General features: G+C 39.9%; 1 protein-coding gene across 1 annotated transcript; it reads left to right on the forward strand.

The window, feature by feature from the left end:
* Positions 1 to 10,620: 10,620 nt before the first annotated feature.
* LOC149822980 (putative cyclin-D6-1) lies at positions 10,621 to 13,233 on the forward strand. The gene is made up of 6 exons (XM_089980417.1): positions 10,621 to 10,806; positions 10,907 to 10,984; positions 11,480 to 11,575; positions 11,695 to 11,896; positions 11,983 to 12,113; positions 12,934 to 13,233. The coding sequence occupies exons 1-6, from the start codon at positions 10,621 to 10,623 to the stop codon at positions 13,231 to 13,233; spliced, it is 993 nt and encodes a 330-aa protein (XP_089836543.1).
* Positions 13,234 to 13,869: the final 636 nt, after the last annotated feature.

Consider the following 13,869-nt stretch of genomic DNA (forward strand, 5'->3'; position numbering starts at 1 on the left):
GTGTTTGCCACAGCCGACCCGCCAACCCGACCCGATTGCCACCCCTACTGTAAACAATTTGCCAAAGATAAGCTAATAGACACTTAACCTAAAAATGCTTCATTGAAGATTAAGCAATGCTTATTATTTTAGGTTACATATATAGGGGTGACTTTTTTTTATATATTTACATCGAGAAACCATCCTTAGGATCAGAGACCTAGCCACACTGGTTCTGCTTGTCGTACTTATGATCACTGTCCTGACAGCATAAAACTCCATGGGCTTACCCCTTGCCCCAAGAGTGACATAGAAATCAAGGTTTTTAGACTCGTGAAATGGGAAATGAGAAAAGGGAAAGGAATTGGAAACGGATGAGCAACATTTAAGAAAAAGAAAAGACTTAATAGCACAATAAATGAATAAAATTAAACATGAGAAACCTTATCCCATGAAAGGGAAATGCATTTTCCAAATATAGGAAACATGTTTCATAAATGTGAGAAATGTGTTTCTCATAGTATAGTATAGGAAACAGGTTTCCCATATTTTTTTTGACATTTCCCAAACGATTCAAAAACGCAATGTTTCCTATTTTTTGGAAACGATTTTTGGGGAATCGCATTTCCCGTAGAAGACAACATTATTCAATTCAAGGGCCTTATAGGCCTACTACAATCAACAAAATACCAAGCAGCCTAAATTATTGAGAGAAATTGAAAAATTTTATGATTTTTTTTTTTTTGCTTTTTTGGCAAAATCTTGGCAACAACAAATAATTAGAAATTTAGAAAACAGTTTTTATGAAAAAATAAAAGAAAATATTTTTAAAAATTACACATTTTTTCGTAAGAAAATAACGGTTCAAAATGTAAACATCAAGATAAAAACATGATATTGGTATTTTTTATAGAAAAAATGCAATATTTTAAATTTTCATGAGAAATTGCAATCTAAAACATTTTTACAATTTCTCATTTCTTGCAAAAAATTGGCAATTTTTTTTCTTACTAATGACAATATCCAAAATTGAGTGGACATTTGTATAAGAAATTAGCATGAGCTGCAATTTCGTATTGTGAGTAGTTTTGAGCTACGGCAATTTAGACAAACGCGTGATCCACCTTTCATATGAACTGAGCATTTTTTTATCATTTCTTTTTTTGTTTTAAAATCTGGTTGTTCATGTGTTATCTACATGCTTGGTTTTGTAGGGCCACCTTTTTGGATCATCCGATTGTGAGCAATGAGTAGGGTTTTTTTAAGGCTTCAAAAATCAAGAAACCCAGAATTTTTAAATTTTAAAGCTTAAAAAAAACTTTTTTAAAAAGAAAACATGATCCAAGTGCCGTTGCACAGTAAATGAACCATTCCGAACCCATCTGAAGGTCCTGATTTACAGAAAATAAGGGTAAGAAATAAACATTACCGTGTGTATATTCAGGTGCATGGTTCACATCGGTACTCCAATGCATTTTTTCCTCGGAGTCAGAATAAAGATGTTTTCAAACCCTCTTTCAAATGGAAAGTGGATGTTCCAGCTTTTAACAATCCGAGCCCTGTTGATAATTTGATGCATTCATAACCGTTGAATTTTGCTTCGACTGAAAACTCTGTAAACAGTTCAGATTCCGGAGATTTAATTGTCAGTCTTAACAACACTTATATCACATCCATGAGGTCATTTGGACTAATAAGACCAAAAAATAAAGCAAATGAAGTTTGCTAAGTTGATTGTAAATATAATCAATTGCAACAAACATTTATATAGGGTTAAAGTTTGTTACAATCATTTACATATACAGTAAACTTAGCAAACTCTATTTTTATTGAATCTTTTTTGGTTGTTTTGGTTAAAATGGCCTCATAAATGTGATTTGCTGGTTTTAATAAGAACTGGTTCTTGAATCACAAGAATCCAACCTATGTACAGGTCTTTTGATTGCTGCAAAAACTCACTGCTGCAAATACATAGAGTTTTCTCGACTCACAAAAAACATGTTTTTTCGTTGAAAAAACATAGTCGTGTTGCATATATATATATATATATATATATATATATATATATATATATGATTAATTAATTCATCCTAGTACCAGTATTATGTAAGTCAACCATGACATCAAACAAATTTTTGTTTTATTGGAGTAACTAACAAATTATTTTGAAATACTCATTCCATCATTCTTATCATCTCTCTCTCTCTCTCTAGCGCTGGACGTCTAACCTTAGTCAGACATGTTCTTTCAACTAATCCAGAATTTTTCATGTCTCTCTTTGTGATGCCTGTGAGAGTAAAGAAGCAGCTGGCGCGCTTGCTGACAGGCTTTCTATGGTCTGGGTGTAAACTCAAAGGTAAGCGTCACTTGATTGGTTGGCGTTCGGTGGTACTACCTCGACGTATGGGTGGTTTAGGCATTCCGGTGCCCAGACTGCGAAGCATTGTTCTTGTCGCCAAACAATGTTGGTTGGCCCACCAACCGGATAACCCTTGTTCTAGTTTTCTTCTTGCTAAATATGGGGATTCAACTCTTATTCCGGTTCGTCTGGGAACCCGAGGTTTGACGCTCTCGCACTTGCGTAAATCGTGGTTGAGGGCTTTAGCCTGCTTTAGAGATCATTTTGAGGTCTCCGAAAATTTTGGTCAGTGGTTGCAGTGGGCATTGGCTCCAAGCGGAGAGTTTCTCACCAAAAAAGTCTATAGATCGTTGCTACCGACAGGGGCTGATTGGTTGCCCGAGGATGTGCTTTGGGCGAAGGGTCCTTCCCCCCGTTCTCGAGTCCTGGCTTGGTTAATTTTGCACGATAGGATCCAGACCCACAGTAATTTAAAGAAGTGGAGAGTTGGTGTGTGCTTTGTCAAGCTGCAGAAGAATCTACGTTTCACTTGTTCTGGTCTTGCCCAATTTTTATGGAAATCTTTAGTAGGACCTGGAGGCATCCAGAAGTATTTGTTAAGGAGGAGTCCTTTGCGCTAGATCTGATCTTGGGGCCGGTTTGTATTAGGCGCAGCAAGAGGTGGAGGTTCATCTGGCGGACGTAGTTGCTTACTTCTTGGTGGTTTGTTTGGATGGCACGAAACGATGCTCATTTTCGTCATATTCGAGTTAACATTCAAAACCTGGTGCATAAAATCTTGGTAGATGTTTATGCGATCTTGCGTATGCATCTTAGTAATCTTCCACTCCCTCCTGCTGATGTTACCTATCCTTTGTCGCAATTTCGGCAAGCGGCTCTGGCATGAGCCCATTTTATCTGTCTAATGTTCTTTTCTCTTGTGCTTTCTTTATTTGTTTTGGCTTTTGTTCTTGTTCAGTTCATGGGTTCAACATTTTGTTGATCTTCATGAGTGGTAATGTTGAATTACTTTTGGCTCTCTCTCTCTCTCTCTCTCTCTCTCTCTCTCTCTATATATATATATATATATATATATATATATATATTGAGTGGTATGTAGCTACTTGATCCGTACATACTTGATAGGAACTTGATTTTGCTGAGGGTCCATCACGCGAGTGGTGAAAAAAATGCCGCAAAACACATTTGTGGGGGGATTTAGCTATGCTTTTGAAGTGTTGTTTAAGGTCAGTTCTTCTGGGACCTTTAGTGGCGCTTTAAAATGCGCTAAAAGCTTTTTTTTAAATGTCAAGTACATCCTCATGACTTTAAGCGGCGCTTTTGCAGCACGGCTAAATGTCCTTTTTAACGTTTGTGTGCATTTTTTTTTGCATTTTTTGTATTTTTTGTATTTTTTACAGCATCACACGTGTGCGATATATATATATAGTGGTAACTACCTACCACATTTTTGGCCTACCCAAGCGAATGAGCTTTTCAAGGTTTTTTTCATGTTTTTCTTATATCTAACCTTATAGATGTGTTCTATGAGTTTGATTTTACGTGGATAGATTTTTGGATTGTCTGATTCCAACATGCAAGTAGGTTTTTTTAAGATTTAAAAGCTGATGGTCTAAAATTTGTACAAATATTCAGTCCTTAAAAACATTTTTTTTATAAAAAAAAACACGATTCAGGTATCGTTTTCTAGCAAATTAATCACGCCAAACACAAGTGCAGGGTCAGATTTGAGAAAACCTGAAAACATCAGATTTGAGAAAACCTGAAAACACTTGTTTGCTCGCAATTGACTGATGGTAAGCCAGAAAAGGGGTATATATGTGTGAGTGTGTGTGTGTGGAATAATGGGTAGGTGCCTTGCGTTTATTGTGCTAAACACCGGGATAAAGGGTTTTTAGGTTGTTTTTAAAAAATTTGACCCTACAGATGTGCTTGCAAGATCAATTTGCTAGGAAATCACATTTGGGTCATGTTTTTTGAGAAAAGATTATTTTTTAAGCATTGAATGTTTTTTTTATTTGTAGACCATTGATTTTGGAATTTTATAAAAAACTAACTTGGTGTTGGAATCGGACAACCCGATTACTCTCTCTCTCTCTCTCTCTCTCTCTCTCTATATATATATATATATATATATATATATATATATATATATATATATATATATATATATATATATATATATATATATATATATATATATACGTGATTCTACGAATGCATCTTAGAGACCTCTCCTTCCGTCTGAACAACGTTCACTCATCGGCGGTTCCTTCTTATCCAGAGGATCCTGGTTGAGCTTGGCTTTGTTGTTTGTTGCTAGTTGACTGTAGTTTCTTTTTCTTTTCTTTTGCTTTTGTTTTTTTATATTTTAGTTTTGTTTTTCTATTTTGTTCGGTTCATGGGTTCAACATTTTGTTGATCTGCATGAGTGATAATGTTGATTCTCTTTAGGCTCTCTCTCTTTATATATATATATATATATATATATATATATATATATATATATATATATATATATAGTAATGGGTTCGTGCTAAACACATATGGTGTTAAACCACATGCTAAATGGATTTTCAGCTTCTTCGGTGTTGGGCACAGATTTACTAAGAATTTACACTCATTTTCTGTGGATGAAAAAAATATGTTGGGAGCCTCCCAAATTTACAAAGATTTTGTACCGTTGATTTTTTAAACTTTATAAAAACCCACCCATGTGTTAGAATAAACTCTTTCAGAATTTATTCTTTATTCCTATAAAATCAAGTACGTAGGCTACATATGTACGGTCAGAATTTAAAATTAAAATAAAATAAGCCCAAAAAAACATATTTAGCACATCATTTAGCACCAAATGGGTTCAGCACCTACCCATTGATATATATATATATATATATATATTCCCATCAGATCAGCGTAGACAGGCTGTGTCAGAAAAAACGCCTTTAGGGTTGTTTGGCCTGCTGCCAAAGGGTGTTTTGCAGAAAAAATCTGTGGCTAGTCACGTGGACGTTCAGCGCTGATGATTCATCCGAGTAACATTGAACAAAAAACTTGATTGGGGTTACACCATAAGTAGATATATATAGTGACTGACGCTTTTTGTGCCTACCACGAGCTTGGATAAGGGTTTTTATGTTGTTGTTTTTTAAATCTGACCCTACATATGTGTTCTTAATGATCAATTTGCAAGAAAAATCACACTTAGGATAATATTTTTCTGAGAAAAAAATAAATTTTTAAGCATTGAATATTTTTAAAAATTCAAAGTTGTAGAATGTTGAATTTTTAATCTCATAAAAACCTAACTTGGTGTTGGAATCAAACAATCCAAAAGTTTATTCTCATAAAATCAAGCAGGTAGATCATATCTATATGGTCATATTTTAGAAAAAATAAAAGCTATCTTTTCAAAGCTGGGTAGGCAAAAAAAAATGTCACGCACCTACCCATCACTTTATATATAGGTAGGGGTGGCAATAGGGTCGGGTTGGTGAGTTGGTGGGTCATGTCGGTGGGTTGGTGGGTCAGCATACCTCAACACGAAGTCGACCCGTTTATTAAACGGGTCGGTTGTGGCAAACAGAAACCCAACCCATTTATTAAATGGGTAACCCTACACGACACAGTTAACCCGTTTAATAAATGAGCCAAGTCGGGTAAACGAGTTAGTAAGTTAGCGGGCGGGTTGGCGGGTCGGGTTTGGGTAAACGGGTTGATCCGATCCACCTAACTCATTTATTAAACAGGTTGGCCGGTTGGCATACTCCTAACACGAACCCAACCCGTTTAATAAATGGGTTAGGCGGGTTGACCCGTTTACGACATGAACCCGTTTAAGCCAAACGCGAACCCTGCTCAGAAGCGGGTTGGCTGGTGGTGTCAGAAATTGCCACCCCTATATATATAGGTAGATTTTATAATTTCTTAAAACAAATGCCTAACCATGGCTCTCCAAAATCCTATTCAAAAGCACAAGTCAAGAGTCTGTATTCAGGTGGGGACTGATCAACCAAAAATCTAAAACACAACCACCGTCCAGCACATCTCAAAAACTACCATTAACAAAAGGAAAACATTGGTCACCCTAGCTTTCTACGTCAACTGAGTAAAAAGCAATGCCATTGACTGAAGTAAAAAAAAAAGGCCAGCTTAGCTTAGCTCGGTAAAACAAAAAAATGCACAAGTTGGTAAAACAACACAAAATCCATATAATTACAACCATTGTAAAACCTAATTTTTTTCCTTATTTTACTCCAGAGATTGAAGGGTAAAACATGTTTTTTTTATCATTTTTTATCTTTTTGTGTTTTTATCATTGCCCCCTACAAAAAGGTGTTTGGAGAGTGGGGATGTGGCCACGTGAAGGGTCTGGCATGCAAGGCTGGCCTTGTGACCGGAGAGGGTGGTTGGGGGCGCGCGCACCCATCCGACCCGCATTGATTTCAAAGGCAACAAATGCCTGCAGCGCGGGGCGTGTGTATTTTAGTGATGCGGGTTTTCCGTACACGGCCCGCCAATGCACATGTCGCGGTCAACCCGATTTTGGCCCTCAGGTATCGTGCACCCCACCCTTGTTGCTATGGATTGGGCCCATCTTTGTTTATCCAGTAGGGTTCCTAAAATGGCCCAGACTTTGTAGGGTTTGCCACCAATGTGATACGGGGTTTAACTGGTTCGGGTTAGGGGTGTCAACGGGCCAGGTTTACCCCATCCGAACTCTATAGGGTCCGGGTATGGTGACAAATAAGAAGACACAATTAAGACCTGAGTCCGGACCCAAAGGTCTGATTAATAATACATCAACCCGGTATAGTTTGTGAAATTTTATACTATACCTGGACCCAACCCGAGTTCCGATTAAGACCCATAATTTTTTAATGTAAAAGTGATAAAAAATATTATTTTATCGGGTCTGGTTCATGTAGTTCTTATTGGAACCGGGTATGATTTTTATTATAGTAAACTCGATTAGACTCAAGTCTGAACCCGATACCATACCAAAAAATCTGATCCAAGTCTGGTTTCACCTGGGTCCGAACCAAACCCAGTCTGTCGACACCCCTAGTTTAGTTACACTTAATGTCCTAACCAGGGGAGTCAACAGGTCAGGTTTAGTTTGGACCCAAGTGAAACCAGACTCAGACCTGATTGAGATACTAGTACCGGGTCTGGACTCGGCTTCAATCGGACCCACCATAAGAAAATCATACCTAAATCTTATAAGAATTACGTGGACCAGAACCTGACCATACCCGAAAAAATAATAATTTTTTATCTTTTTTACATTGAAAAATTGCAGATCTCAGTCACAGCTTTGCTCGGGTCCTGGTCTAGTATGAAATTTCACAATCAGACCCTTCCAGTCCAACCCGGATGCTAATTGAACCTTCTTATTTTTCACCAAACCCTAAGCCTATAGGGTTTGGTACGGGTCAGACTCGGGTCAAACCTGACCCATTGACACCCCTGGTCCCAACCCAACCCGATTGAGATTGGCATATATAAGTTTGGGTTGGATCTGTAATTTACATCTTTTTGAAAGACTGATGGGTTCTTGAGTATGTATAAGGTGAAATGCTAGGTACCCGTTTTTTTTATATTAATTGATCCAACTGTGTTTGGGATCAAAGACTTGGTTGCACTAGCTCAACTTATCATACCACCATAAAAGTCCGAGACTAGGACCCTTGGCCCTTGGTCGTCCGCTTGCGCACCGGTATTGAAGTCCATATTAATGGAATCTTGTCCAATTGTCTAATAGCCAAGGCCCAACCCTACTAACCCACCTCCTTAGGGATTGAAATGAAATAAAAAATGTATAAAATGAAAATATTTCTAATTTTTTAGGAATTTCTTTATCATGAATTGTAGGGATGCAGTGGATCGAGGAAAATGGGGCCTGCTCTTCCTCGTGCCGTTTGGACCGGGGTGGAGGACATGAAATAGGGATGGAGGCGGGGATGGAGGTTAAAATCAAAACTCATGCCAGGATGAAGGCGGGAATGGACTTACGCTTTCCTCTGCCCCGCCTCGTCCCCGTCTCAATCCCGGCCTTGCCCTCTTCCGCCATAGTGGACCTAGCGAAAATGGGGCCCCACCCTGCTTCATCCCGTTTGGACCGGGGATGGAGTTTAAAATCAAAACCCGTGTGGGGATGGAGGTAGGCATGGAGGGCTGGATTTTGAGATGGGGCGAGGGTGAAGACCTTATCCCTTGCCCCAGCCCCGGTCCAGTGCCATCCCTAATGAATTCTACGTGATAAAATGCAAAATATAAGCAATACTTTTGTCGTTTCAGCATGCCCACAAATTATATGCTAGAGGTCATGCAAAAGCTACAAATAATTGGAAATTGGAGCACAAATCCAACCGGATTTGGACTTTGGACTACAACTAAGTGCATGCAACGTAATCTTGTGGAGCTAATTGGATTGGGATAACGAACCCTGATATCATCTAGAACATGATCTAGTAATGCCAAAGCTCAGGTGTAATTTGGTTACATCCCTATCTAAACTAGGGCTGTCAACGGGTCGGGTTTGGTCCTCATAAGAACTACATTAACCAATCCCAGTAAAACCATATTTTTTTTTCATTTTTACATTGAAAATTTGTGGGTCTTAATGGAAACTCGGGTCGGGTCCAGGTCTGGTATAAAATTTTACAAACTATACCCGGTTCCATGTATTAATCAGACATTCGGGTCCTAACCCAGGTCTTAATCGGGTGTTCTTATTTATCACCATACCCGGACCCTATAGGGTTTGGTTGGGGTCGGGGTCGGGCTAGGGTAAACCAGGCCCGTTGACACCCTAATCTAAACCAGTTACTTGTATATAAAATTGGATTCTGATCATTGCTAAATTCCAGTGTTGATTTTATTAGATTTGCATTTGAAGGCCCAATACCAGATCCAACGGTGGTTACTTACCAACGATATAAATGGATCCGGTTGGTTAGAATGTGAGGTTTGCAGTGAACAACATTATAGGATATCTGGCCTAATCCAATTCAGATAAGGATGGATTCAAGCCATTTCCTAATCTAGATCCAATTATCTTAAAATACTACTATATGTATTCGGGACCGAAAGTTAGTTTGTTTCACAATCCAAAGGCATTTGAAATAAATTCAAGAAAATGACGTTTCCCAGCCGAAAACTATCGAAAAGACCAAAATGCATCTGTAAACACAGTCAAACTGATTATATTTCCCATATTACCCTTTCTACTCATTCTCTAAAAAAGCCCTTAAAATGTACAAAAATGACACCTGAGTACCACAAGCAATACCGCGCCAATCACGGTCCAGATCGCGCGACTTCGCAATCTAACGGATTTCGCACAGCCTTAGAGAGAAATGACGTTACGCCCCTGGCAAGGTCGAAGGAGAACGACTCTTTCCAACGCTGAGCACGGCGAGCCCAGGTCCAAGGACGTGATATAAAAAGCACTTTCCAGAGGCATTTTCGTCAATGTCTAAAAAAGCCAATTGCTAAAATAATGTTTTTTTTTTCTAAAATTCAGGTCTCCTTTTTATATCTTTGACCAGCGCTTCAGACAGATTTTTCAAAATCCCAGAAAAAAGAGGGAAAAAGATAACCTTCACTCTCAGAGAGAGAGAGAGAGAGTTCTTTATAGATAAATGGGAGATGAGAGGGGAAAGCAAGCGACTCGATTTTTCCTCGCCTGAATCCGAGCAGAGGCACCCTATCTGATAGCCGTTTTCCGGCCGTGACCTCTCTGAACAGGGTAAAGACCTGGCGATCGGTTCTCCACAGAGAAATACAACTCGTCGGAATAGGAACTACGGGATATCTCTTCCGATGGCCTCTTTCCGGCTACATTCTCTCTGAACGAAGCAAAAGAGAGTTTTTATATCGAGAGCAAACTGACGGCATTTTCCGAGCCGTTTTCCGGTGTAGTCTTGCATAAATGAAACAAATTGCGAGGGATTCTGTAAATAGGTGGAGTATTCGCTGGAAGCTGGCCTACGGAATTCGTCTTTTTCTTTTCTGAAGGAAAGGAGAATTGCGCGGCGTGGTGTATTGGAAACTTCTTGCCCGAAGTAGACAACGCATACTTTCCGATGGCTGTTGTCCGTGCTTCTTCTCCTTGAAGGAAGCGGAGAGCGGGAGCTACTTTATATACGAAGAGACCTCGACGAAAAGCGAGCTACGGCAACCTTTCCGATGGCCGTTTCACCGTCGTCTTCGATCTGAAGCAAGAGAGAGAGAGAGAGAGAGAGAGAGAGAGAGAGAGTTTGTACATATACGTAGAAATGGAGATCGATCTCGACTATCCAATCGTCTTCTTCAAGGAAGAGAAGGAGTCGGAATCGAAATCCATCGAGCTCCTTTTCTCGACGGAATGTGAGCACGTGCCGGACGGGAACTACGCTCAGAGGTACAAAACGAGGGAGTTGCAGGCCTCTGATCGACAGGAAGCCGTTTCTCTGATGTCAAAGGTGAAAGAAAGTCGATTTTTCATTTTCTGGGAGCCGGATTTTGTCAATCGGAGATCGGAAAATTAACTCACCATATTATTTTATTGTGTAAAATCTTCAGGTTTCGATATTCGATCCTTTCGTAGCCTATCTTGCTGTGAATTATCTCGATCGGTTCATCTCCCGGCAGGAAATCCCGGTAAGCAGAAATTTATGCGGTAAATTTTACCCTTCGTCTCCTGTTTTTCGCCGTGAATCGCATCGATCGCTTCATTTTCTTACAGGAAAAAGGATTCTTTACACTTTGGTCCCCTCTTTTGATATTTTTTAAAGGAGCTAATTCCGTCCACCGGCCAACTTCTCGGTCGAAATTCCGGGCCGATCGGAAATGCTTTACTAGTAACTTTTTTCATTCTTTATTTCTACCGCGTCCGGTCGATCTCCGGGTAACTACAGAAGAAATTTTACCCTTTCAACATTTATCTTGCGGTGAATTTCCTCCATAGGTTCATTTTGCCGCGGTACCCGTAGAGTTTCGACGGAAAAAGTTGTATTGTTTGGATCTTATATTCCGGAATTAGCACGATCAGTTCATTTCCCGGCATAAAATTCTGGTCATTCGAAAATCCACCGTTTCTTTTTTACCGTTTCTAGCTCGATCTTCGACGGTTCTGAGATTTAGTCGCAACTGCAGTGGCAGAAAGCGTGGGTAAAACGTCTTCTCTGCGTCTCCTGCGTCTCCCTCGCATCTAAGATGCGCAAGGCGGAGTTTTCGCCATCCGATTTTCAGGTGAGAGAAATTATTCGTTTATTCAATGCATTTTCTTCTATTTTTTTGCTTTTCTTTCTACTTCAATAAATGAAGTTTTCTTGTTATTTTTCTCTCTCTGATTTATTGAATGCGTGAAGGGAGAAGAGGGATTTGTCTTCGACGTTCGCACGATCCGAAGGATGGAGCTATTAATTCTGGGCGCCCTCAAATGGAGAATGCGATCCGTTACGCCGTTCTCCTTCATTAATTTCTTCCTTTCCCTCTTCGATATCGACGATCAGCCATTAATGGTGATATTGAAGTCTCGGGCCGTCGAGATCATCTTGAGGGCGCAGGCGGGTAAGTAGCATTTAGTTCTCGGTTTCCGATCGTGAAACCGGGGGGTGAAAAAGAGGAACTGATCTGTTATTTTCCGCCATTTTCAGAAATCAAGCTTCTGGCTTTCCGGCCTTCAATCGTCGCAGCGGCGGCCCTCCTCTCTGCTTCTAGGGAAATAGCCCCTTCGTGCTTCGCCGGCCACGGGGACGCTGTCTCCAGTTGCGTTCAAGTAAATAAAGTAAGTGAAAAAAAAATCGAGCTCTGCTTCAGCAGTAGTACACCGACCATTAGCTGGTTTCTCTTCTCTCTTTCTTTGTTCTGTATCGTTTATCCTCGCTTTTTCTGTTGTTTTCTTATGGCTCCAACAAGGCAACAATCCTCATAAAAAATCACCATGCCCTCCTCTCTCTTCTTTTATTGAGATCTGCCTTATGGTTTCTAAACCATCAAAATTTCATCGCCTTGATGGTTCATCTCTTCTTGCTCCAATTCCATATCGTCTGCCTTCCAGAGAGAGAGAGTTTCTGAACGTTCAATCAGAATAAAAGGTCCTGAAGTACCGGTTCCCTGCGTAAGTGAAGAAGGAATGTGGTTCTTTGTCTCTTTGCACAGTTTATCTGATTACTTTTTCCATTTCTAACCGTAAAAACATCTTCCCTTTATCTCATTTCGTGCATTTTAAATGGGTAAATATTGGCTACTAATGAAGAAGGTAAGGAACTAACGAGTAGAAATCACTCTTCAAATTTTTTTATTTTTTTTGTAGATCGTGTTACTGATGTGATCTACATGGTTTGTTTAGTAGGACACTTGTTTTGAATCATGTGGTTACTACACGTAATTAAATTTTTAAAAAGGTCCAACAATCAACGGCCCACAATGTGTCAAAATTTAATAACTCAGAATATCATATTTTGACATTAGAAAAGCACGATCAAAGCTTGATCCGTGGTTAGATTGAGTCTATACAACGTGTACCTTGTTATTTCGCTCATTAGTTTCCTACTTTCATTATATTTTCTCCTTTTTTAATACATGTATATTGTTCTACTGCGCAGGAGCAGCTGGCTGGCTGCTACGAGTTGATGCAGGATATGATTGTCATCGAGAAGTACGAGCCATCCTCCCGCTCGCTCATGTCCAGCGACGATACGCCTTCCGGCGTACTCGACTTCCTTTGCTCGGTCTCGGAAAGCGACAAGGAAGAAGACACCGTGGTGGGGTACTCCACGACGTCGTCCGCTGGCTTGGCGACACTCCAGCGCTACCAGATGGTGGCAGCTGCGAAGCGGCAGCGGCTCAACAACCTCTGCGGCGAGATGGTTCAGGTCTCTCAGATGCAGCACTGCCCAACGTGACCTAAACGAGCGACACTACGCCCTTCTCTTTCTCTACGGTCGTACCAAGTGGGATCAAAAGAGAAATTGAAAGAAAAAAAAACAATATTTAATCGAGTCTAGTTTTTCCGAAAGGTATGCCTAGACATCTCTCTCATGGTTTGTCTTTTTTAGCTTTTGGCTATTTCTGCTCGTTGATGCGAAAAACAATAAAACCAGAGGAAATTCCTGAAAGCGAAAAGGACCATTTTGGAGGCTCTTGTTATCGGTTTCTTCTTTGGTTCGTCTTCTTCCTTTCTTTCTTTTATCTTCTCAATTTCTCGAGTAGTGAAAATTTAGAGCCGGTGAGTCACGTCAACCATCCTACACCCCAATAGGGAAACTTTAAGGTCGGCGACTTTTTCTTTGAATCTTCCGTTATGCAGAAAATCCCATGACTAATTTTCTGAGACGAAGAAAAACAAATCAGAGAATCGGAGACTAAGAATCTTAATGACATCGTTTTGGAGGTGGGGACCCGTTAAAAGAGTGACAACTAGCACGTTGCTGATCGCAAAACTCGCTGTCCACTCACAGAGGCCGGCGATTATATTACTGACCGGAAGAATCGTGGTACAGGGGAGAAATATCATAATCTTTAATATAATAAATCCTGAC

This window comes from Nuphar pumila, chromosome 11 (assembly GCF_984573655.1).
Source record: "Nuphar pumila chromosome 11, dmNupPumi1.hap1.1, whole genome shotgun sequence".
Lineage (NCBI taxonomy): Eukaryota > Viridiplantae > Streptophyta > Magnoliopsida > Nymphaeales > Nymphaeaceae > Nuphar > Nuphar pumila.

Coding starts and splice junctions, on each gene's coding strand:
- LOC149822980 (XM_089980417.1), top strand. CDS start 10,621: ATGGAGATCGATCTCGACTATCCAATCGTCTTCTTCAAGGAAGAGAAG. Junction 11,576..11,694: donor TTTCGCCATCCGATTTTCAG/GTGAGAGAAATT, acceptor GAATGCGTGAAG/GGAGAAGAGGGATTTGTCTT. Junction 11,897..11,982: donor CATCTTGAGGGCGCAGGCGG/GTAAGTAGCATT, acceptor CGCCATTTTCAG/AAATCAAGCTTCTGGCTTTC.